Genomic DNA, 25,629 nt, shown 5'->3' with positions numbered 1-25,629 from the left:
GTGCTTGTAAATGTAAGATTTTAAGTCTCAATTCAAGGCTAAATGACACTGTGTTTTGCGAGGTACCTCCTCTACCTCAAATCAATCATTCTCTCTTCTTCTACTATTGGGTTTTCTGGGTTAGTGTTTGTGTGGCGTGGAGAATAATGAGACTTATTTTACAGCACTGGCTGTCAGAGCAGCCTTGAAATGAATCCAGGTGATTCAAATCTCTGCGTTCTTTGATCATGAATCCTTGATTTGGTTTCACTGAGATCTGTCTGCTGTCTCCGTTGATCTTATCTGGAATTTTGGAGGAGTTTGCTTTGACTGTGTGTGTGTGTGTGTGTGTGTGTGTGTGTGTGTGTGTGTGTGTGTGTTTTGTGCTCCTCGTGGGAGATTTATATGTCTCTCTTTCCAAGTGGCATTCGCTTTGCTTCTGGCAAAATCCACATTCTCTGACATGTCGCTTCTTTGTGTGCATCATTATGAGTTTTCTGATTAGTGACCCAGGAAGCACTTTAATGCCACGTGGAGTGAGAGTGTGTGTGATACAGATTCCTCAAATCACTTCTCATTATTCCTCTTCCTTTGCCTGTAAATCTGCTCACCTGTGTTCCCTCTTTCAGGCTGGAACAAGACGTCTCTCTCGGTGGATGCCTCAGAAGAGAATGACGGGTACTCCAGCAGCGAGGATCCCATGAACTCTGACCCCGAGGACGAAGTAGGGAAGAAGCTGGTGAGCCTGAAGACTTTTACAAACGGCTTTTACAGTTTCCCCATCAGTGGGTTTTCTACACTTTGCTGATGTTTGCCACCTCTAACTGACTTGTCTTTGGTGACCTTTGACCCTTTAGGCTCCAGGAAAGTATACGGTGGTAGCGGACTGCGAGAAGGCGGGACCTCAGGAGCTGTCTGTTAAGAGCGGAGACATCGTCCAGCTGATCAGAGAAGGAGAAGAGGGACAGTGGTAAAGATTTTCTTTCTCGTCAAAAGAACGGTGGAATGTCATGGAATTGCGAGTTGTGAAATCAATGAATTCTCTGCAGACATCTGGAATGTTATGAAAGGAAGCCACATGAATAGATATTTACATTGTTGGGTAAAGTCACTGTTTAATCCTCTGCAGGTTTGTGAAGAACCTTCGCAGCAGTAAGGAGGGCTGGGTGGCGGCAGCAAACCTCCTCAGCCTCATCTCAGAGTCCAAGTCATCCCAGTCGCTCAGCAGCTCAGGTACGTTTTCCATATGCACAAGATCCATCAATCGACCCCTGTTCTTCAACACGGTGGTAATGTCGAATCACTGCCCACATCTCAGATTCCTGTTTGTGTGTTTGTCCTGCAGATGGCAGCGTCTCTGGGAACCTCAGCACTTCTTCCAGCTGCAGCGAGACCTACACCAGCTTCTCCGACATCAAACCCTGACCTGGATCCATCTCTCGCCCTAAAACAATTTCCATGTGGATTTTACACAAACCCTAAAGCTGACCATGACAGGAGGACGGAGTCAAAGTGTTTCACCACACAGACCTGTACGCGTCACAGTTTCTCGGATCCGCAGATGTGGCCGGTGTTTTAGCTGAGTCGACTACACCCAGCGTTTCTGCGTATTCACAGACGCACACACACATGTTGGTAGAATCTTAAGTATGTACACGAGGTCAGAGGTCAATTTATGTATCAGGGAAAAATAGTTCCACAACATACACGCTACAGTCACGTCAGGCCTTGTTTAAAATCACATCTCTGTGAACCACAGAGAAAAGCTAAATGTCTTCAGTCTAATATTTAATCATTTGCGATTATGTAGCATTAAAGTGGGCAAAGAATATCTGCACTGAACTCCTTCAAGTGGACAACATCCCAGCGTAGCGACAGATTCTTGTGTGAAACATCGACAGGTACAGATACTATCAGACCAGCATTTCACGTGATGCTTGAGTGTCAGACATTAATCGCACACTGTGAAAACTGGCAGCTGGCTGCAACAAGAAAGAATGCTTTCGGTGCATCTTGGAGCGTCTTCTAAGCAGGTCGCACTTGTAGTGTCGCCGTGTTACTGGAAGTCTTGTCGCCTTTTCGTACAGGAGGTCACATGCGGGGTGTAGCTTCTGACGGGCCAGGGGTGTCAAAGATTCAAGAATGCTGCGTTCCTCCCATTAGAGCTTATCTGGTTTCACGGTCTTAACTTATATAAGAGTCAAACGCGTCACTCGGTGAATGTCACCCACAGCACCACCTGGTGGTCGGATGTCATGCACTCATCCAGCTACACGTACAAATCACTTAAAAGAGCGGCAGCTTGGAACAACTTTTAAACCTCTTTTTCGTTTGTTTTTTTCTTTTCTTCTAAGAGTGATTGTCTAACTCGCCTCTGAACTGCTCTGGATTTACCTCTCAGGAAGCCCAAGAAGTTTTGTGGCCAAGCAGGTGTGACTGCATACCTGCTTGTGTTGACTAAATGTCTTTGTGTGTGTGCATTCTTGCACGTGTGTGTGCTTCAGAACGAATCTTACTCGCGTATGGCTCTTTAGCTGCAGACAGCAGCTGGATCAGAGTTACACACAAGACCCTATTTTATGATATTTTAGCTTAACTACTCATGCATTCACCTGCTGGGTTAATGTTTTGTTGGGTGGAGTTAATTGACAACCCCCAGTTTAGGAACTCCCTGTTCAGACAAACAGACTTAAACCTTAATATAAATCCACCTTTTTGGTCATGGCCACTGCGCTCACCTATCTTTGTTCTGCACTGCAGCAACAAAAGCAGGCTTTGTCCCCTCCCTCTGCTCCCAGCCCCACTCAGGCATGTGACAGTGGCCTCTTCTCTACAAGCAGGGCTAACCCCAACCTTTCTCAACGTGTTTGCACCACCCGCCCAACAGCAATATTTGTTTACTTACCACGATGGAATTGAAAAACAAGGTGCAAAGAAATAATGGCATTAGTCTGACTTTTGTGACGGCTGAGTAGGCTAAATTGGCCCTGTAGTAGAAACCAGGATATAGACTGATAGCACATCTCTGACAACCAGCTGCTGTGACACACACGCACACACACACACCATGATTGTTATTCTGAACACTGACTGACACCTTTTTTCTTATGTTGTTTTTCAAAGGTGAACATGTTTTTTATACCCTAAGGTTTCTACTCTATCCACGAGGCGCACTCGTAAAACAATCTTCCTTTTTTTTTCCATCTTCAATGTCGAATGTGTGACTCTGTTGTTGGAACAGAAAAAGTGCAGCATGCTGTTACATTCAAACCAGCCCCATCCGTTTCTTTCTTTAAATGGGTTGTATTTGTCCACCACTGTCTTAACTGTGGTTTTGCTCAATTCGGTCCTGATTAGTGCTCGTGATTGTGAGCTATTTTTGCCGAGAACAAATTTTATACTCGAATCACAACACGCATGTCCTCCCTGCGAAAGGAAAGCTTGCAGCTAAACCAGAGAGTAAACTGTGGCCGGCATTATGTGTTAATCTGTGTCAGTTCTGTAAGACTGAGAAATGTATGTTACACTTGTACAGATGTACATTGTTTTCCTCGAGAGCATGTACATTGTGAAGAGGATCATGGTTTTTGTGAGTCTGTGTATCATCTCTCTTCGTGGCATGTTCTTCATAAAACTCTCACGTCAAAGCCCTGAACAAGGCAAGTATTTTTTACCATGAACTGTTGTATTCTGTGAAAGTTTATTTTCTGCCCTCCTGAAAGCTGACACGGGCACTAAAGTTGTCAGCGTTCTATCATGATCACACAATAAAGCTTATTGAATTATTTGTACTTTTTGACTTGGAGGCTGGAGAGATGAGAAGGGTTATATTTTTTTGTTTCTTTTTATGCAGCACATTGCAGCAACCACTGTCTTTATTTTCCTATTGTATCTACTGAGTATGGTGTTGATATAAAGATATTATAATGAAACATATCTGTGTATATTTGTAAATATGTAATTCTGAATTGTATGTAAAATAAAAAGCAGCTTTAATAAAGTCTGAAATTGTTTCCTTTAAGAGATTTTGCCTCTTTTTGAATGGAAATTGAAGCTATTTGATTTAATTAGAATTTTGTTATAATTATATTTTGCAACTGGCAACACTCAATAAGACCAGGGTGATACATTTTACATTACTAGTTAAATTTTAAACATAAAAACATAGATGAATTGCCAGTGTTATGAATTATGTATTTTGATCCAGAAGTGTAATTTCAACCACGTGGCATCTAACCTCCAATGGGCTTTTCCCAGTTTCCTCAGTCATGATTTGGCCTGGGGTGCGTTCCAATATGTACACCGTCTAACCTTTAGTCTCTTTTCTCCTTTATTTATTCCACTCAATGGTGGATAAAAGTAAATGATGTCTGAAAATATATATTAAATAAAAAAATACGAAATAATATTGTATCTCTGTAGGTTTGAATGTCATATATTATAGTAATATGTGAGGCAAGTTGGGTCGAAGGATTTGATGTGAGATGATGTGAACGAGACTCAGCCGAGGCTGGAAAGATACAGATGCATCAAGCTGGCATGCGGGAGTTAGACTGCTACCGGAAGTGACGCGGTTTCCTCTATAAAACAAATTTGTCTGGACGATAGTGTAATAGTGCACGCATGGGGAAATAATGTGTTGAATTCACAAATAAAGGCAGTATTTCGATTATTAGTAGTTGTTTCCGTTTTATTTGAAACCTTGTTTCCCCTTCTTCTTCCATTATTTTAATAAGACGAGGGTTCGCGCAGTTTTTATTATGGAAATGTATACCGGAAGTCATTAATTGTGTTCATGCTAGCTTGACAGAATACTGGAAAGCGACCAGATGGAATTCAGCACTGGCTTCTTAACAGATTCCGCACATTTTAAATTGTATCGCACACATTTTTAGCTGACTTTCCTGCCAACAAACAGCCCTGGCGTGACTACAAAAGCCTATCTGGGAGGCTCGGCTGCGCTGTGATCCGGGACAGAAGCGGTCAAGACATTTAAAGCCACCCTACCAAACATCTTCCCACTGTAGGTATCATTTCTAGCCCTCACTGTCGAAGAGCAATAGCTTCCAGTTATCTTAATGGAGAGATATTTCTGCCCTTGTAACTTCAGTTAGGGTTAAAATGTGTTTAATGTTGTAAAGTGAGACCTCTATAATGTCATTTGTAGCAGTTGTTCCTGAAATGATGCAGACTGTGATTAGCTTTTGAAATCTGTCAAACAAAAAGGGAGTTTAGCCCGGAGGCGAGAGGGGTGTAGCCTTGTTAAATCACGTTGTCTGGGACTGTTTATGCGGCCTAATATGTGTCATTTACTGCCGTCTGTGTTGTAATCTCTTATTCCTCTAAACACTGTCGTTCACGGGATCTTTAATTCTCCAGAAGCACAAATACAGTGTGTGTTTTTTGTGTTTGCTTTTTTTTAACCTCCTTGCTATGTTACTTTAGACGACCAGCGTCATGCTAGCAAGAATGAAAACAATACAGCTTCCGGTCTCATTTTTCATAATAAAACATGTCAAATAATTATCTAGTGCTGAAACTATTAGTTAATTAATCTATTTGTTGATCTCCGAGCAATTTGGCAAACGATTATCAAATAAATATCTTATTATTTACCTACATTGTGTTGATAAAATACTTGATTAATTGAAGCAATGACAGATTGATCAAAATGTAATATAATTTATAGTAATATCAGCTCTGTTGACATTGTTGACATGCTGTATGTGCAGAGTAATATTTTACAGCCTCAGTCTGACTATTTGTAATGCAGTGATTCCAATGTTGTTTAAGATGCTCTATATTTGCTCTGCTTTTATTTTTTAAAACACAACTACCCAGCCAGCATTATTAGATACAATAGGCATTCATATCCTGTAGGATGGGCCTGTCTGTCACTGGTTCAGAATATTAACCCTTATTGACTCTGCACAATATGCAGCAACCTCTCCTGATGAAGGAGCTGTATGTGGCAGCAGACAGTGTGCTTGTACAGTATAATCCAGCTCTGTCAGTCTGTGTGAGCCTGCTGCCCACCGCATCATGTTTTGAATTATCAATTGCATTTCAGTAGTAATAAGATGATAATGTATGACAGGTGGGGATACTTTATATCTGTATTTTGCCCATTTGTGGCAAACGGAGTACTTTGAAATGTGTAGCAGGCACGAAATCCCCTTTGTTTTCTCTTCAAAGATGAGAAGAGATTTCTTTCTCACATCATTATCAATCTCAGGAATGGACTCGATGTTTGTCCTTTTCGGGGAGCGTTCCTCCCAGGTTGCCTCGGAGAGGACAATCTCCTTGTGAGCGTCTGCAAAGAGAACGTTTCTTTGTACTCTGAGATGGGGGCTGTGATGGAGTTCAAGCACTCATTTACTCTCTCTGGGAGCTGGCGAGAGCAAGACTACTTTTATTAAGATAGAAATTGGAGCAAAGACTTGTTTTCAAGACTTAATGAATTTGATTACCTAGATTCAATCTGCAAGTCTTTGATTTAAGAAGTGCTCAAAATGTTGCAGCTGTTTTCATAGTAAGGAAGAAGCCCTGTTAATTTCAACCTTTTAATTCATTAAAAAGGTGGTTTAATTCAAGCTGAGTGAGTGTTTGAGGGTTAAACATCCTCCTTTCTCCTCCTTGAATACTTCCAGTTGTATCATGAAAGGCTCACGTTGTTGAATCTACAGGTTTGCAAGCATTCCTTCCTAAATGCTTTAAAAGGTTTTGTAGGAGTGACGCAAAACAAAAGTCTGGAACATGTTAATCGGTTCCCTCTACAAGCTGATGTGAAACCTGTTTGTAGCACGAGAAATGTCCAACTTGTATTCACTGCTGGTGCTGGCAGACTGACACGTAGGTATGACGAATAACTATCTCGCTACACGGGCATGACTTTGATTAGTCATCAGATCCGTCTACTACCAGAGGAGCTGCTTGTTACAGTGTTTGTTTCTGTCATCTGGTGCCGCAGGAGGCAGCTGTGCTTTGTGATGATTGATGTTCGATCGCAATGACGAGGCAGATTGTTATCTTGTTATTATTCTACGGGGGGATTTTTGTGAAATAATTAGTCGTTTCATCAGAAAAGCAATTTATTTAAGTTATTTCTCAAGCAAAGGATTGAAAAGAAACAATAGCGTCTTAAACAAAATACGAAATGTTGGTGATAATTGTGCCTAAATATGTCGACAGTGAAAGGATTCTTTACAATCACATTGATGTTGAAGCTGTATTCTGCATATCCTTATTTAAGGATCTCATACTTGCAGCTGAAAATGAATATTTGGGGCATTTCTCTGTTGGTGTGTGCGTGCAGAGCAGCGAGCTGTGTGTTCTGAGGGTTCAGTGGGCAGCAGATTAATACCATTACATCACATTAAGTCAGTCTTAAGCAGGCTGCAAGTGAAAATGAAGGCTTCACAGCAACCTGCAGTTTAAGCTTTCCAGGACTCAAAGACGTGTTATTAGACGCTTTAAGTTTTATTTTAATAATCTGAATATTTAGTTCAAGCTGCAGCAACAAGGCCAGAAGGCCGAGGGGAAATGTAAAACTTCTGACACAGAAGTTTACAATGTGATTAGATTATAATCCCCCACTTTGGATAACGACTTCCTCATTGCTTGTTTATTCTTTGACAAATATTAACTGGGCCTAAAGGGTACTTTGACTCTTCTCTGTTTTTATATTCTTGAGTTCAAGTTGACTTGATGTTGCCTGAAATATGTTGTGCACTTAGCAGCTTGTGGAAAAAGTATTTGTTTTGCGTCTCTCTGACGTAATGTTCCATAAATCTACCCTCTTTTTTGTTGTTGCTGGCATCTAAAAACCCTGTTTCTGCTGCTTTTTATGGCAACTTCCTCGTGAAAGTTGATGATAATTAATTCTGAGTAACATTGATGGAATATATCGGTCGTACAGCTTCGAGTTTACCACTCTGTGCAAGTAATGTCACGGGAAATCGGTGAGATTTTAGTTCAAGATGTAGAAGCTAGTTAATGTTCCTTTACTGTAAACAGTGGCTCTTTTGAAAGACGGTTCTGGTCTCGGCTGGTGAGCAGGAATGGTCGCAGAGGTGGATGGAGAGGAATGAAGGTTGGAGTTAAGAGGGAGGGTTGTGCACTTTTACATTCCCACATGAGGATTAGCAAGTCACAGGTTCTCTGCCTGTTGCTGACCTGGATTGTGAAGGCCACCGCTGCCTCCTGCATCGCTCGGTCAGAGACTCGACCTGTGCGCAGTGGGATTGCACTTTCCTTCATTTATGTCTTGCATGACTGAATGCTGCATGTTCTTCACAAATATTCACTTTGTCACACTTTATTGTGTTAAAGATGTAAAGTTAAGTGGATAAAGTTGCATCATTTTACCCATCAATATACTATTGATAACCTAATTAACTCATAATGACAAAGTGAAAACATGGGTTAGGGTCAGATTTCACGAATGGCCAAGTTTTTTTTTTAAAGATTTTAAGATTTTAAGAAGAAAGTCCGTCATGAACTGACTCCACACTGTCGTGGCTGCATCCAGCTTGTCATTGACTGCTCCTTTACGCGTGTGTATATATGTGTCTGTGTGTTGTCCCCCAGGTCCCAAGGCGAGTGTGTGTCCATCATGCCGCTGTTTGGTAAATCCCACAAGAGTCCGGCGGACATCGTCAGGACCCTGAAGGAAAACCTGGCCATCCTGATCAAACAGGATAAGAAGACAGACAAGGTAGAGAGTGTGTGTGTGTGTGTGTGTGTGTGTGTGTGTGTGTGTGTGTGTGTGTGTGTGTGTGTGTGTGTGTGTGTGTGTGTGTGTGTGTGTGTGTGTGTGTGTGTGTGTGTGTGTGTGTGTGTGTGTGAGAATGTCCAGGGTCCCGTGTGTGACAGCCCTCTGTGAAATTGGACCATGGAACAGACTGGACCTGACATTTCACTGTCAAGACAAGACACACACACACACACACACACACACACACACACAACATTTGCCACACAAGTTCAAGCTCAAGTAATTCTCCTTTCTTCTGTTTTCTCTGTAAGGTTTTTCTTTTACGTCCACATTTAACCTCCTCCTCTCCTTTCCCCATCTTCTTCACCTCTCCCTCTTTTACTCTCCAGGCGTCTGAGGAGGTGTCGAAGTGTTTGGTGTCCATGAAGGAGATTCTGTACGGCAGCAACGATAAGGAGCCTCACACTGAGACGGTGGCCCAGCTGGCCCAGGAGCTGTACAACAGCGGCCTGCTGCTGTCTCTGGTAGAAAACCTGCAGGTCATAGAATTTGAGGTAAGGGGAGAAGGTATCCCTCATGATTAAGCTGCCGCGATCGAAACATATGTGCTTGTTCGTCTGACTGCGTTTGTGTTTCCAGGGGAAGAAGGATGTGTGTCAGATCTTCAACAACATCCTGAGGAGGCAGATTGGGACGAGGAGCCCCACCGTCGAATATTTCTGTTCCCACCAAGAGGTGCTCTTCATCCTGCTGAAAGGGTGAGACACGCACACGGTACATACTGTGACTCGCTAATGCTTTCCAAAGAGGCGACGCAAATACTCTCTCCGCGTTTTTGAAGGTACGAGACGTCCCAGGTAGCGTTGAATTGTGGGATCATGCTGAGGGAGTGCATCCGTCACGAGCCGCTCGCCAAGATAGTTCTCCAGTCGGATGAGTTCAACAGTTTCTTCAACTACGTGGAGATGTCCACCTTCGACATCGCCTCCGACGCCTTCGCCACGTTCAAGGTAGCACCAGTCTGTACGATGAGGACTAGTCATACCAGAAACTACAGAACATATGTTCGAAATGGTGTTCCAGCTTTATTACCAGGCAGGAAGTGAGCACTTCCTGTTATAAGTGGTTACCAGCTGCCATTTTTGCACAAATGTTTTATGATGTGTCGCTCTATTATCTAATGCAGAATAAAGAACTCATTTGTCCTTCTTTGTTCACAGGATCTCCTAACAAGACACAAAGTGCTTGTGGCTGAATATCTGGAACAGAACTACGACTCGGTGAGTGATTTGAACCCTGTAGCTCCGCCTCTCCCAAAACAAATGAGAATTAGTCCGAAAAACACATGATGGATGCAACCGCTTCCACACATGTTAATGCAAGTTGGCCTTGTCGTTATGAACCAGCGTTACCAGGCGCAACTTCTCTAACTTGCATCATTCCTGAGCACATCCGAGCAACGGTGGTCTCGCAACATCAGCCGCAGTCGATGTAATACAGGAGCCAAAATACAGAACTTTGATTAGCTTTTGGAAGCATGGGTACATTTACAGCAGAACGTCAAGAGGAAGGGACGCCATATAAAGAAATGTATTCTAATGGTCTGTGAGATACAGATCCAAAGCTCACACAGAAAGTTGTGATCGTCGGAGGCAGAGGTGTCTCTTTATGCAAGTTTCGGAGGAAATGAACTGGATCCAGTCCCCCAGACTGTGAATAACGTATAACAAGACGCGTTTGTAATTGCAGGTGTTTGCAGACTACGAGAAGCTGCTGCACTCTGAGAACTACGTCACCAAGAGGCAGTCTCTAAAGGTTTGACTCTTGATACTTGTAGAGCAATATATACAGGACATGCAGTTAGAGCTCTAATATATCGTTGTTTGTGGTTCTCTCTCCTGCAGCTCCTGGGCGAGCTGTTACTGGACAGACATAACTTCACGGTGATGACGCGCTACATCAGCAAGCCGGAGAACCTCAAGCTGATGATGAATCTGCTTCGAGACAAGAGCCCCAACATCCAGTTTGAAGCCTTCCACGTCTTCAAGGTACAAACGCCACGCTCGTGTCAAGGTTATAATAGTTACAAATCTTTGACTTAATTTTAAAAAATGTTGTTAGTTTTCAGAGCGCGTTTTCTAATTTTAGTACAGCTTCAGTTTTTCAGAAAGGTTTAGTTGTTCTAGCGAAGTCCAGCGTCGCTCTCTCTGTGAGTTAGTGAAGTGTGTTTCTGTGCTGCTCCTGTCCTCCAGGTTTTTGTAGCGAACCCCAACAAGACGCAGCCCATCATCGACATCCTGCTCAAGAACCAGACCAAACTAATCGACTTCTTGAGCAACTTCCAGAAGGATCGCACAGACGACGAGCAGTTCAACGACGAGAAGACCTACCTAATCAAACAGATCAGGGATCTGAAGAAGCCGGCCTCCTAGAGAAGCCCCCGCCCCGCCCCCCGCCCCTCCGCCCCTCTGTTCTCTACCCCGACTTTTTATTGATAGGATTACAGTAGAAAAAAAAAAACCACATTAACAATAACGGTTACTCTATTTCAAATAAATCTTCTCTTTGTTGGTTCATTTAAAACTCGTGCAACAGTAGTTCGCAATCACTGATCTTTCTTTTTGTAAATGTTTCTCTTGAAATCTTTTTAGTTTTAAATCTGTAGCATGTAGTGCCACAGCTGCCGGTGTCGGAGGCGGAGGATTTGCTCTGTTGGGAGAACCGGAGGTTAAAAAAAAAAACAGCTTTGGGCAAAACGGACGTGACCGTTATTGTAACGTCAGTCACCAGTTGCAGGTTCGCTGTTAGTTGCAGCTCGGTCATCGTGTATAAAAACACCTTCTCGGTCGTCGCTAAAAGCTTTATGACATTTAGCTGCTGCTCGTCTTTTCTTATTATACAGCCGAAGCGCCGACGATTGCTTCTCCTTCTAAAACTAAATCGATCGTCACACTTAAACACTAACAGATTGAAGCGTTGCCAACTCAAGGGACAGGCTTAAGTAATTAAATACACTACTCTACACATAAAGGCTGATTTGTCAATGATAATAGCGTTTAAAGAAAAATCACAGAGATTTGGCGCTGGTGAGACGGAGAATAGATGTTTTGAAGAGAACTAGATTGAAGTCACTTGACCAAAAATTCCCAACTAAATAACAAACAGCAGCTCTTCATCTTCCTAATTGAATATCGAGCTGCTCGCGCGGTACAGCACGCTTCCATCGTTTTGATCACTGGTTCTCTCGGCTGGTGGCTGACTGCACTTCCTGTATGATACAAATAATATGCTTTTCTTTCACTGTTCTCACTGCTTGAGGGTCTTTTCTTTTCTTTTTTTTTAATATGTAGTTTAATTTCTTGTGATGTACAGTTTATGGTTTGTACACCTGGAGTGAGTGCCATTGGTGAGTGAGAACGTTGAACTTTAACAGTTGTGTGTGTGTGTGTGTGTTTTGATCTGATGTTGGTGTTTAGAAACCAGTGAGAAGATTCAGAGGTGCCTTTTTTTTCGGTTTGGTGTGTTTTCCCTTCTTCCTTTTTGTATTTTCAGTATCTTTCTAGGGGAGCTTAATTATTATGTTATTGAAAATATGCTCTGTATAGAACATATTTGTTGTGATTTAAGCAGTGAACCTCTTAACTCACTATATTTGAGTTACGCTGTCATAGAAACATTTAAAACCTTTTGCAGCAGTGTACAGACCAGGGGCGCAGTTTCACTTTGAGTTTGTCTCCAAAGTAGCGCTGATTTTGAATACGCGGATGACGAACCGTGTCGGCTGCAAACTCATCGGGAAACTTGTCGCCGAGTGAGGCCAAAGTTGTAACTGAGAAATGTAACTGTGAACAATCCACGTGTAGTTAAAGGACCGTAAAATGTGCAAAATCAATGAGGTCAAAATGCTACTTTTTAAAGTGCTGTTGGTTTTATATTTGACTTCCATTTTCTAATATTGACATCTGTATGTCAGTAAATGTCTGACTTTATTTGATTTGCATCCACTGACGTTTATGTATGATGTCATGATGATGAATGTCTTTAATTAGGACACTTTAAACAGACTGTCACTTCAATACAGTGAATCTAAGCAGTAGTGGAGGACGGTATAAAGATAATTGCTATTCTGCTTTTTATTTTCATCTGGTTTAAAAGAAAAATAGTTCTCCATGTTATATCTTCTGGGTTAAAAATAAAAATAATTTTTTTTTGATGCTATAAGCTGTGACATACTATATCAAAAATATAATTCAAGATGCAAAAGTGGACCAATCAGCCGAACTCGACTGCGTCTGTTTTTCCCCATTAAAAAAACACCTTTAGTCAGCAGAACTCCACATTATCTTCCCAGCAGCCTCCTTATTTTCCACATTCACTACAAATAAAAGGATGGGAATGCAAGCGTTGTGCGTGTGCATGCGTGCGTGCTCATTTGTAGTTTCCAGGCAGGTTCAGTGCAATGAAATCCTTCCAAAGCTTTATTCTCATATTGTGTGTATTCATCTCTGCGTCTTTTAACGCTAAAGCACAGGATTCTTTTCTGGATGATTTAGTATCTCAGTTACAGAAACATTTGAACAGAGTGTTATCGTACCGACACACAAAAACAAAAAGGTATGACATACGATGCAGAAGAACTGTTTTGTGCAGGAAATGAAAGCCAGACAGGATTAATACATTCCAGAAGAATGACACCAACGCAAAGCTGTGTACTGCCAACTTTTTTAAAGCTTCTTTATGTATTCATTAAGATATTTGTAATATAATCCTAAATCTGATGGCGGCCTGTGCAAACATAGAAACAGTATGTGGATGTACATATCCAACCATTTAAATAAACTTTTCAGCACTTAAATAAAAAAAATACAATCACATTAACAAGTCCACATCACAGATTATATTATTATTTAAAATATATAACTTTTTATTAGGGATATCCCTATTTCCCGCCCTTGTTCCTATCCAACCGTGATTTCCCTTTGAGGTCAGCGCGGCGTATGTCTCGTCTTGGACGACTTTAAGTGCTCCCACTTCCTAAACGTGAGCCTTAAAAGGACACTTTCCTCCAATCACCTACCACCAACACTTGCCTATGTAAAGCAGCGAGTTCAAATATATCTTTAGTGCCAGAAGTGTAAAACATAAACATGCAGCAGTCAGAGGGAAGGATGCTAACGCCCTGATTACATAACATACCAATGATCACACACCAGTCCTTCATTAAAAAAAATGTTGATTTCTCCCAGTTTTAGCCGTAAAATATCAAGTCTGTTGCACGACAGCTCAAAACATGACTCTGTAGTGTCTGGTATATCTGTTTATCCGTCCATCCGGGGTTCAGTTGACGGGCGCCTCGTTGGATCTGTGGGTGCACAGCTTCTTGTTGCTGTGGCTCTCCTGCTCAGCCTCCCTGCTGTGCTTCCCGGCGTAACCATCTGGAACAACAACAACAACAAAAAACACAGCGTTTCAATACGAGACAATGAAGGCACATTTAAACACGTACATACAACAAGGTGCAACTTACTGGCGTGGTGAGGAGAGGACGCTGAAGGGCTCCTCTGCCACTGTGAAGGCAGAAAAAGAAGTCACAATCTCCTCCATTCTGCATTAAGGCGGCAAACATGTCGTCCCTCCATGTACTCACTATGAACTTGCTGATGTTCTTCAGGCTGCTGAACCTCAGGTAGGAGATCTCTCCCTTGGCCTTGTCCCTGTCCTGGTCGCTGCTGTAGATGTGTGTGATGCCGGCTCCTCGGATCAGAGGGAGGCACTCATCACACGGACATTTCGTCACAAACAGCATGGTGGGCTCCTCCGGTTTGACTTGTCGAGTCCTAAAAGCATAAAAAAAAACTTCCGTCAAACACTGTTTGGGAGAGGAGACTCGTGGATCATCGTCTTCCTCTGCTCCGACCTGAAGGTTAGTGCATTCTGCTCTGCGTGGACAATGTATCTGTATTTGCGTCTCTGTCGGTCCTCCTGTTTGGTGTCCATCTGGGGGTATTCTGCGTACTGTGAGCCTTCTGGGTAGGCGTTGTACCCGCAACCCACCAGGTACAGACTCCCCGTCCCATCACTGCCAGCCTACAACAAGAGAGCACATCCAAAGGTAATTCATAACATGAATACTTGAAACATGAATAGCATAGCTTAGCATAAATACAGGACACAGGCAGAAACGGCCCCCCTGGCTCTGTGCAAAGGTTAAATAAACACACCTACAAGCACCTTTAAAGCTCACTAATTCCTGCTCTCTGCATTAGCCCGAACAAAAACCTCCATCTACAGTATACGAGGCTGATGCTACAGATGCAGCGGGGATAAAATAGGCAAATTAAAGCAAAGTGAAGAAATGTGAGCTCACCGACGGTCCTTTGGCCCAGATGACGGCGCCCACGCCCACTTTAGGATCCTCTGGAATGAAAATGACAGTTTTGCCTTTATGTAAGAAGCTGTTGACAAAATGACAGGAACCTTGTTTAAAATGAGTGTGACCTTCAGGAGAATGACCTGCAGGTCTGCTGCCTCGAGTGAACAGTAAGTGCAAAGATACTCACTCACACACACACACACACACACACACACACACACACACACACACACACACACACACACACACACACACACACACACACACACACACAGATACTTAGCTGAATGGTTCCAGCTCTTTTTGTTCCGTCTGACCTGAAACAGGATATGTGTACTGTTGAGCTAAATCTCCCTCAAGTAAATATTTCTGTGACAAACCTGTTCTGTAGGCCAGCAGCCTGGCCTGGATGATGCAATGGCGAGCCACTTCTTGAGACAGTCCCTCGTGACGAGGCGGCAGCAAGGACTTGGCTGCTGATGGCTCCGGGGTTGAATGCTGTTCTCTGGGTCACAGCAACAACACAATCAACAACAAACCGCAGCGTCGGATGGCAAACGCACGAAGAACTGCGAGTGTTTCCTAACCTGTAGAAGCCGTACTGTTGCTGTGGCACCCCGGCAGCCACTGCAGCCAGAACCTCCACCAGCTCCCTCATGTTGTGTCTCAGGTTGGAGAAGTACGGCTCCACGCAGAAGTTCTCCAGACCCATGTGGGTCAAAATCTCCCGGTGCTGCAGAGACGTCTTGACGAGGAGCCGTGTGGAGAAATCCTTCAGGTGTCTCGTCCGCTCTCTGGAAAACAGGAAGAATTTCTCCTATTTATACGCAAAACTTTCTAACAATGAACTGAAATGCAACTGCAGGTTCAGAACGGTACCTGTTGAAGAGTTCCTCTGTGTTCAGCCCCGGCTCATCGTCACTCATTCTCTCCATGAAGTCACACTCTCTGGACGTCTCGTCAACAAATTGCGCCAGGCTAGGCGCCAGCGGCTGCAGCAGCACGCAGATGTGAGGACGGCTGTTGGACTTCAGCTTCTCCATTGCCACGGCGTCCAGTGCCGCCTCCTGCGTGATGCTGTCAGGTGGACTGTGGGGGCTCGAATGGTTGGCAGAGGCGGACCTCAACATGCTGACCTCAGGGTCTCCGGGCCAAAAGGAGATCTGACTGACTCCAGCTGGAGAGGAGAAAACAGCATCAAGTATTTGTTTCTAGTCACTGTTCACTTCTCCCAGTGGAGGCGGAGCCACGCGTTCCAAAGTTTAGGTCAGTGCTGATGTATGATAGGTCAGTATGACTGTAATATACCTACATTTACAACAGTGTGACCGCACTAAGACGACTTGCTCAGCTGCCCCTTTAAAAACCACCATAAATGTTAGGGTGTATAAAAAGTGGGTTGGGAAAGGAAGCGGGATGGTACTAAGACTTTGAAACTTTGCACACAAATTTAGAAATGGATTTACGGTTAGCTGTTGCAACCCAATCCTATTTGGACAGAAGTGATTTCTGTATATTTAAAGTTGAAACATGCTTAATCCTATGATCTCCCCTTTGCACAAACATATTTCTCAGGGATCATGTTGGGGAATTCCTTAACCACAAAAAGGATCATGAACTGGATCATTTTAAACTGAAGCATCGGTCGTTTTATCATCGTTTGCGTGATGTTTCTGTATGTCTCCCTGCTCAAATGTGTGTATTACTACATTTAAGTGATATAATATCATGTTACAAAATGGAGATCATTCAGATGTCTGGGTCCCTTCCATGAACAAGAGTTGCAAACTAGGTTAGGCTTAAAATAGTATGAGGCCTTTTTGATTTCTTAACCTACTAATCTCTGTATCATCGATCTAAAGAACTCACCGTTGATGATCATCTTGAGGCAGGTGGCGCAGGGTCTTCTAGAGAAGTACAAGTGGCAATCAGCCAGGGAGGTGCCGTGTTGGATGATGGCTGCCTGTCCTGCATGGAGCTCAGGTCCTGAACAGTGGAGTCCCACCACCTTACTGTCCCGCACCACCACCAGACCCACCCCACGGATCTGGAACGCAGCAGATTTTAATACCTAACCTAATACAACTCCCTGTAGTGTTTGCTGAATGAGTAGTAGATAAACTGTACTTGTTCACTTTGTGTATTTCATTCTATATGGTCCATCTCTGTGTGTACACCAACCTCACTAGGGTCATCTTCTTCAGGTTGCTCCTGTGGAAACAGCTCCATCCATAAACTCAACAAGGTAAACAGGTTTACCTTTGATAACCGGGGGCCATGACCTGTCAGAAGAAGAGACAACAAAAAAGATTATCTTGTCCATGCTTTGCTTCAAAAGGGACTGTATTTTCTAATAATACAAACCCCATTAATAAAGTACTCCACTACATAAACATCGGACCCATAGCATACTATTAATTTAGAATACTTATAATTTACTTCTCTGAGATAATCATGATGATTATTGACATACTGCTACTTTAATCATGCGTAGCTGTTACATTATGTAGCATTGGTAATCAGCTGTTTTATGACATGACAGAATAAAAACCTATGCTGCTAAACCATCAACATTAACTCTCACCTTGTAGTCTGCAGTCAGTCTGGGTGCTACTGTCTCTCATATCTCGATCTGGCATGGACTGGCCCGGATCGGCTCGGTTCCATGTATCGCTTCCTTCCATTTAATCCGCCAGCTATCAAAATAATATCTCGTATGACAGAATCAACTAGAAGGATGTTTCGAGTTCAACCGGTATTAATATTGGCCTGGTTTACAGTACCAGGTGGGTGAAAACCCTTTATTTCCGGTGACTGCTTTCAAAATAAAAGCCTTGCGGGCGAACCAAATTCGTTATTTCGTAAGAAAGAAAGAAAAGCTTCACTCGGAGCCGAAGATGTAACATTACTAAAATGAAATACAAGGTTTTCTTTTAAAATGACCTATTCATATTATTTTTCTATAAATTTCATAGAAATGTCAGGCGACAACTAAGGAGGCTATTTTAAATTAGCTGCAAGTAAGCGAGTCAAAACTCACTTCTATCCAAACTCATAACAAAATGTTAGATAGGTCAATTTATTCTTACTTGAAGTTAGATTGAATAGATTTAACACATGTTATAATGAAGATTAATTTCACACATTTACCTATCGCGGCATGTAATCGTTAGCTTGACAAAGTTCCGGGTTATTTCCGCAATAACATCCGACGTCACGAAGAGGGCGGGGCTATGAGTGGTATATTATTTTGTTAAATATCCATATGTTCCACTACCATCCTATTACTGAATATGTTATCATATATTATCATATATTACCATATAACTGCTGCTTTTATAACGCAAAGAAACATTCAATTAAATGCAATCAAGAATCACTGAAATTATAAGAAATAAAACATGATTTTTAACAATGTCTGAAGTATATTCCCATGCAAATGAATATGTAGACAATTATAATGAACTAATAAGAAACTACTGCAAAAATAAGTTTGGAGGTATTTATTTCTTCACAGAAACATGTAATTCCATATCTGAATATATAAAAAAAACATTTCACTTATGTACAAATCCCAATATTGTCATGCTGATTGTAATGCTTGTCCTATGTAAATAAATGCTTAACGCTCAATAAAAAAAATATTCTTTATCTTAATACAGTAAGCAAAACAAGACTGTAAACCTGCTCATTTCACTAAAGCATCAACGGTCACAGAAACCTAACCTCAATGCATCTGTAATCGTTTTCTAACCTGAATTAAACTGTGCTTTCAGAATAAAAGAGAGATTATATTTACTTTAAAATTTTAATGGTTCTCTCAAGCATCAACAAAATAAAAACCGAACAGACGAAACAGAAACTGATCTTCTACTGATCACCTATAGTGATGTAACAGAAAGAGAAAACTAGGCAGTATGTCAACACAAGCCCAAGCAAACAGAATATAAAGAAAACATCTCACTTCTGTCTACAGAGCATTTAAAAAAAGTCTTCTGATATATAATGTAACTGCAGAGAAAACAAGCGTCATAAATACAGAGGAATTATTAAGGAATCATTTTGGTCTTACTGAGTTTGCTGTGTTGTTTTTTTGTTTCCTTGCACTTGCATCAATAACATCAGCAAACAGATAACAGTCACCTTGGATCTGTTTACTGAAGGACTCAGCGTAAAAAGGAATATTATGCAACATACCATCTGCCGTCAATACATTTTATGAATGTGAGGAAGAAAAAAAAAAAACTGCTAGTAAAGTAAAAGTGCCCCAAATATCTCTAATGCAACATTCTTTAACTGGGTTTTCTAGGCTTCCTCTTACACAAGTGCCATAGAGAGAACATTTCAGTCGGGGGGAACATACAAAATGAAACAGATAGGAGTATAAAAAGGAAATTATTATACATCCAACGATCCAAAATACACAGAATGAGTGACCCAGAACAACCCACAGTAGCATCTGGATCAACTGGGGCTCAGCTTCTTTAAGAGTTGCATTCAATTTAAAAAAAAGCTTCAACACATCCAAGAGCTACCGTTGCCTAAAAACAAAGACTGCAGATTGAAGATGATAGAAATTGAAAGCAGATGTAACTCAAAGTGTTTCAGTACAGTGGTTCTCCTGGCCAGTGTAAGTCAGTTATCAAAGATTTATTCACTAAACATCAGATGCCTAACAAAGACAAAGTTTCCTAGTCCTTCCAGGTTTTTGGTCTCTCGTATGATCTTTTCCAGAAGTAAAAGGAAGCACTGGCCGAGAAAAGGAACAAAACTTCAAGTATACGTACAGAATACGATGCCGTGTGACAGAAAAAGGCGCCATGACTTTACCGAGGAATTATCCAAAGTGCTGACTTCGGATCTGTCGATGATGCAACTTAAACTCCAGTCCATTTTGTGAATGATGCTGCCTCTGCGCCCGTAGGAATGTGGTCAGAACAGATGTTTTTTGGAGCAGCTGCAGCACATCCAGCACATCCACTTGGTCGGAATATAGTTTAAGAAATCGTAAGAGAGCCGCTCAGTTCTTGAAGGCGCCACAGCGGCTAGCTCTTCTGATAAACTCCTTGAGCATCGCGCCGTCCACTTGCCAGAAGGCTCCGGTCTGAGTCACTTGAGTCAGATGGTTTACGCAAAACCTGAAACAAAACACTTCCAGGTCCTAGAAAAAGACAAATAGCATGAGACAGGATAAGAATACGCAAAATGCAATATGACAAAACAGAATTCCACACGACATGTAATATTACTCATCGCGGTGTACAGTATGTCTGTTTATGTTGTACCTCAGCGTCGTATCGTATGGCGGCAGACAGCAGCGTGAATGCGTTCTCGACGGTGATCCCTCTCTTGATGATCTGCTGACACAGACGTTTCAGCCGGTTCTCACAGTAAGAGGTGGCCAGGTCCAACAGGCCTGCAGCAGACACACAAACACACACACACACACACACACACAGGCGAAGCTATAAAAAGAACCAATCAGAAACTATAGAAGTGATAGGTATTTGAAAACTGTGTGCGCGCTAACCGATGGCGTCTTCCGGTGGAAGGTCAACAGTGTCCGTGTAGAGAAACTGCAGGAAGGATCTGTAGACGGGGTAAGAGAACTGTCCGATCTCGATCACGTCCTGCTGATCCTCCGTCCACTGGGAGCGAAACATGGACCGGAAGTGCTCACACCTACTCGGAACAAAACACCATTATCGACACTGTATGTATGGGTATATCGAACTAAAAATTATTGATTTGATAAATATGGAAAAAGCAATACTATCATTAATTTAATTTAATTTACTTATATCAGGATTCAAGGAGTAAAATTCAAGCACTTTCAAGGAATGTTTACATCAACATCTAAAATTGTTACATTAAATGCAATTGTGAAAACAATATTTTTACAGAATGTCTTTATACCAACAGCAATAAATAGTATATTAAATGAAACATTTGCCAACATTTCAAGACTTTGTAGGGGTCCTGACACACACACACACACACACACATACCTGATCTTCAGCACGGCTTTGTGAACGTGAATGCACTTGCCGTCGACGCTGAATTTAAGGTCGGCCGTTTCTGGACTGTCGAACTCTTTCCTCAGAGCCTCGGCAACAGTCAGGAAGTCATCATGATCTGGAATGAAGCACAATACAATAATCAAGCCCCCCCCATCCCATTCCCATCAGACCAGGATTAACACCCCTCTCTCTCTCGCTCACCCAAAGACATGAGCCTCCACATGACGGAGGGCGTGCCGAAGCAGGCGAAGACGTCGTCTGTGTTGATGAAGTGCGTGAGGTGTGGCATGACGATGGACTGACCGCGACAATGACCCCACATATACACCTGGAGGACAAACATTGAGGTTTCAATTCCCAGACGGTTACATGAATATAAATACCTCTATATATGGAGAGATAGTGATAATAAATAGTATTAACATAAAAAAAATACAAAATAAATAATAACTATTTTTATGCATCTGAAATAAAAGAGAGATAGTAAAACAAGTGAAAATGAGTAAAAGTATTTATCAATTAAACCCGTACACAAACTCTGAAGGCAGGAAATATACAAATCCTCTCACGTATGAACACAATACACATGGAGCCCTTGTGGACTAGATTCATTATATACCTGCCCGCTTTGGGTCTTGGCTGCTGAAGTGTGAGTTGAATGGCACGCTGCAACCTCCACAATCCTGTCAAATGTGAGATGTGTTAACAAATTAGCTTCAACCACAAATTAACTGACAACTGTGTCGGGGAAGGGCAGGATTTGAACATTGTTTATGAAGGGGAACAATTCTAAGACGACTTCCTTTTGTCCGCTGACAACTACTTAAGATGAGGAGCGGCTGTTGAGGTACAGAGGGAGGAAACGAGGACAGGAAGTGTGCCTGTCTAGTCTGCTAATACAAAAGGAATCCGCCCCTCCTTCTTCCCCTACCTCTCCTTGTCGGCCATGATTTGTACGGGGCTGAGGTGGTTGCTCTTGTTGCCAGTTCCCAGTTGACCGTAGGTATTTGCCCCCCAGGCGTACAGCAGGCCTTCATCCGTCAGTGCCAGGCAGTGGCTGTAGCCTGATACAATCTGGAAAACAAGGAGCACTTGAGTCATGAAGGAGTGACGCGCAGTGAGCAGCATATGAAACATCCGCAGTCAGCATTACATGAGGTTCTCACCTGTTGCATACACAGACCCTGGAGTGCAGAGAGGCGGCAAGGCGTCAGCTGGTTTCCATTGTTCCCAATACCCAGCTGTCCATTACCATTGTAGCCCCAGCCATAAACCTAGATGAACATAAACAACTTTACAGCCTGAAGTTCAGATTTATCAGTGGGATTATTACGATTTTAATCGCCATTTTCACCTCTCCGTTGTCAATCAGAGCCATGGAGGAGGTCTGTCCACATGTGATGCCAATCGCAATCTTGCCCTGCAGGCAGCCTGTGACTTTCCTGGGGTAAGGCTGGTTGGCTGTGGAGCCCGAGCCAATCTGGCCACAGTTATTATAACCCCATGCAAAAACCTGGGAGGGGCAGAGAGCAGGAACCAGGGAAGAAACGCAATTTTAATAGTAACGTTGTAGTGAGACAAAAAGGCTAGTTTCTCTGTATACTATAAAACTTCTTAGGTGGGAGGAAAGAGCTCATCTTGAGACAATTTCACATATATTATTAACACATACGCAAAACTGTGAAACAAACTACTGCAGCGTTGGTAACATTTAACATGGTAACACCTTTCCTGCTTGCCACACAGCCTAATTAGGTCTAATGCCTTGGGGCTAAAAAATAAGCTGCTTAGTCTGATAGTAGCGGAGCAGGAGGTGGCTACGTCAAGGGTTTCCAAGTGACTAGTCTAAAACTAAACATGTTAATATGCGACATTTCTCCATGTTTTTCTCCATTTAATTTAATTATATGGCCAACTATGGTATACTTGACTCACGTGAGAATGAGAGTAAATATCTCAACACCTACGGATGTTTAAGTCTCTCCAGAACGTATAAATTCAACACAAATTAACTTGATTATTCAATATATTTCAACCATTATCATTGCTATATAAATGTGGAAATTAAATAATTTAAGAATATATAGTAGCTGGTTGGACTAATCAAATATATATATATATTTTTTAATCCGTAAATGATGGTGAAAGTTATGAAAATAACAGCTACCTCTCCATCCTGAGTGAGGGCCATGGAGTGATGCGAGCCGCACGCCACTTCTCTCACTTTCTTGTTCTGTGGGTTGGCGGTGACCAGCAACGGGGACAGTGCTTGGTTGGTATTCCCATTCCCCAGCTGACTGTAGCCATTGTGCCCCCAAGCGAACAGCTGTCCATCTGCAAAACATAAACACAAAGAGTGTGATGGCTGGTGAATCCAGATTTAAAGTCCAAAGGTGCACTTACTAGCTTTCACAGCAGTGTGTTAACTAACTAGCAATATTGATCAGTTACTTGCTTATCTTAAAAAAATAGGATTTAAATATCCGACAGTTGAGAGGAGCCAAAGGCCACATGATGACAGATCTTCTTACACAAGACATTTAATATAATTTTAGTTTTATAAGAGATAGGCGCACTCATACTTGCCATGGCTTAAGGTGAGGAGAGCAGAGATAATTTACAGATTTAAGGATTATATAGCTAGCATAAGTAAGTACCTACCCTCTGTAGCCAATAGGACATGAGGCCCGCTTCCATAGCTCAGGCTGACTACCTTCTTCCCTCGCAGGAAGTCCAGCTTCTTTGGCACGATGGTGCTCAGACTGTCTCCTGTACCAAGGCAGCTACTGCTGTTCAACCCAAACACAAATACCTGGGAAATAATACACACACACACACACACACACACACACAAAATACAAATATGAAGGTACAAAAATGGAGAACAACAGACAGATTTCATCTTACAAGGTGTTAGTGATATTGGTGTTTTTATATTCCAGTCATAAGGAGAATGAAAACAATGTTTCCTGCAGTGTTTTATAGTAGGTGGACCTAGTGAGGTATTTATAATAATACATTTTATTTATAAGCGCACTTTTCATTTGCGTAAACAAAACTCAAAGTGCTATTATATTAGTTATTTTATAAGTTGTATGTACTGGTGCCTCACACACACTCCTCACCTCATTGGCATGTGTGATGTAGATGGCTTCATTAGCAGAGGTTCCGAAGACACAGGCCTGTCGAACTGTGGCTAGTTCCTCAGTGCTCAACAGAGAGAACAAGGGCCAGTTACTGACGTCCACCATGGCTCCTACAAAGCTCAGCCTTTCTGGTCGAGGAGGAGGAGGAGTCAGGGCTGACGTGGGAGAGGAGGGAGGAATGGGAGGGGTGTGGCGAGGAGAAAGGAGGGCGTCAGGAGGAGGAGGAGGAGGTGATGCTGGAGGAGGTGGGGAGCAAGGAGCAGAACCATCCCTGCCGACACTTCAGGAAGGAAAAGATAGTTGTGAACAAATGGAACAAGGCAGAGGAAGGAAACAGACTAGTAGAACACGGATTGAACAGATAAAAACAAACATAGACAGATGTGTGAGAATCAGAAGCTAAAGAAACTAAACCTCTTTAACTCTCAGAAATGGAGAATCCTGATTCAAGCCACAACTAGCTTGTGGAAATGAGGCATGGCATGCAACACAAAATCTGTCAATTCAATGTATGAATATTAAATGTCAGCAGCTATGACTCATTACTTTGCTTAACCAAATCCACCCTTCATTTCGGGGTATATAAAAACTTCACACGACACTTCAATTGCTAAAGGCTAATATCCAAACCAGACCAAAATGCAAAGTAATCAACATTCAGAAAGTGATGCTGAGCATAATATTTGTAACTGTTTGAATAAACACTAGTTACCAAACGCTAGACGTGGCTCACAGCGATTAAGAAAAGCAATGGAGTCATATCTTATCAAATATGCTAGCTTGTAGCTGACAAAACAGGGGAGCTTTTAAATTGCTCAATTATTGAGTGGAGTTTGGCGTCGCTTTCTCTCCATCTGAGCTAGCCAAAACACATCACAAAGCATTGTCAGTGAGCTAAAACTATGTTATCTAACTCTACGGTTCCCTTTTAGGCCATGTGTAAAACACTTTTTTAATTTTAGCCATTTACTAAGGCACCACAGCAGGCTTAATGACACTGAAGCGAAGGTAAACAAGAGAAGCTAGTAGCTTTGTTATGCGCTTTCCTGTGCTGTTCCTACCTAAAGCATCGCTCCATGACAACGAGTCGACTGGGAAAAGACAGACAGACAAAGATATTTAATTACAATACGACTATCAGTAAAAAACAAATCACGTTTACAATATGTAAAGCAATGGTATAAAGTTACCCGACTGAAATCGTCTCCCCGGTGTTGTCAACAGTAGAGCAGCCTGATAAAGAAAACTGTGTCGATTATGTCGACTTCTTCGTCTCCTTTATTTCCGGCAGAGCAGACTGTACATGGGCGCATTGCTGCCCCCTTACGGTCATTGGTTAAACAACTATTCTGAATATGTAGTTAGTTCTTTGCACTTATTTGATCATGTCCAGTA

At 42.2% G+C, this 25,629-nt stretch overlaps 4 protein-coding genes across 12 annotated transcripts in view; 2 read left to right on the top strand and 2 right to left on the bottom strand.

Moving 5' to 3' along the window:
* mcf2la (mcf.2 cell line derived transforming sequence-like a) overlaps positions 1-4,000 on the top strand; it is a 38,500-nt gene extending 34,500 nt beyond the window's left edge. For all 8 annotated transcript variants that reach the window (XM_029450579.1, XM_029450548.1, XM_029450556.1 and 5 more), the window contains 4 exons: positions 609-718; positions 837-949; positions 1,109-1,212; positions 1,325-4,000. In XM_029450579.1, the coding sequence (XP_029306439.1) occupies positions 609-718; positions 837-949; positions 1,109-1,212; positions 1,325-1,404 (407 nt within the window). In that variant the 3' untranslated portion in view covers positions 1,405-4,000. The remainder of the gene's footprint in view (positions 1-608; positions 719-836; positions 950-1,108; positions 1,213-1,324) is intronic.
* Positions 4,001-4,769: 769 nt separating this feature from the next.
* On the top strand, positions 4,770-13,097 carry cab39l (calcium binding protein 39-like). The gene is made up of 9 exons (XM_029448220.1): positions 4,770-5,002; positions 8,569-8,695; positions 9,085-9,249; positions 9,335-9,453; positions 9,537-9,705; positions 9,916-9,975; positions 10,445-10,510; positions 10,600-10,743; positions 10,948-13,097. The coding sequence occupies exons 2-9, from the start codon at positions 8,594-8,596 to the stop codon at positions 11,125-11,127; spliced, it is 1,005 nt and encodes a 334-aa protein (XP_029304080.1). The 5' UTR covers positions 4,770-5,002; positions 8,569-8,593; the 3' UTR covers positions 11,128-13,097.
* A 100-nt stretch (positions 13,098-13,197) lies between these two features.
* Positions 13,198-17,840, bottom strand: cdadc1 (cytidine and dCMP deaminase domain containing 1). Its single transcript, XM_029448208.1, has 11 exons — positions 17,653-17,840; positions 17,250-17,350; positions 16,938-17,115; positions 15,948-16,245; positions 15,656-15,862; positions 15,449-15,573; positions 15,063-15,112; positions 14,613-14,782; positions 14,343-14,532; positions 14,223-14,262; positions 13,198-14,130 (listed from the first exon to the last, which is right to left on the bottom strand). The coding sequence occupies exons 1-11, from the start codon at positions 17,750-17,752 to the stop codon at positions 14,033-14,035; spliced, it is 1,557 nt and encodes a 518-aa protein (XP_029304068.1). The 5' UTR covers positions 17,753-17,840; the 3' UTR covers positions 13,198-14,032.
* A 716-nt stretch (positions 17,841-18,556) lies between these two features.
* On the bottom strand, positions 18,557-25,522 carry LOC115021310 (RCC1 and BTB domain-containing protein 1-like). Of its 2 annotated transcripts, XM_029451665.1 has the most exons (14): positions 25,425-25,496; positions 25,296-25,325; positions 24,214-24,514; positions 23,750-23,900; positions 23,256-23,422; positions 22,443-22,601; positions 22,255-22,362; positions 22,020-22,162; positions 21,708-21,771; positions 21,290-21,416; positions 21,077-21,203; positions 20,599-20,750; positions 20,354-20,484; positions 18,557-20,229 (listed from the first exon to the last, which is right to left on the bottom strand). In XM_029451665.1, exons 2-14 carry the CDS (start codon positions 25,310-25,312, stop codon positions 20,089-20,091), a joined length of 1,788 nt encoding a protein of 595 aa, XP_029307525.1. In that variant the 5' UTR covers positions 25,313-25,325; positions 25,425-25,496; the 3' UTR covers positions 18,557-20,088. The 2 variants fall into 2 exon arrangements, with proteins under 2 accessions (XP_029307525.1, XP_029307533.1); XM_029451673.1 differs by lacking the exon at positions 25,296-25,325 and having other exon boundaries at positions 25,425-25,522.
* Between the last annotated feature and the right edge of the window lie 107 nt (positions 25,523-25,629).

This window comes from Cottoperca gobio, chromosome 2 (assembly GCF_900634415.1).
Source record: "Cottoperca gobio chromosome 2, fCotGob3.1, whole genome shotgun sequence".
Classification (NCBI taxonomy): domain Eukaryota; kingdom Metazoa; phylum Chordata; class Actinopteri; order Perciformes; family Bovichtidae; genus Cottoperca; species Cottoperca gobio.
This window is presented reverse-complemented; position numbering and strand designations above follow the sequence as displayed.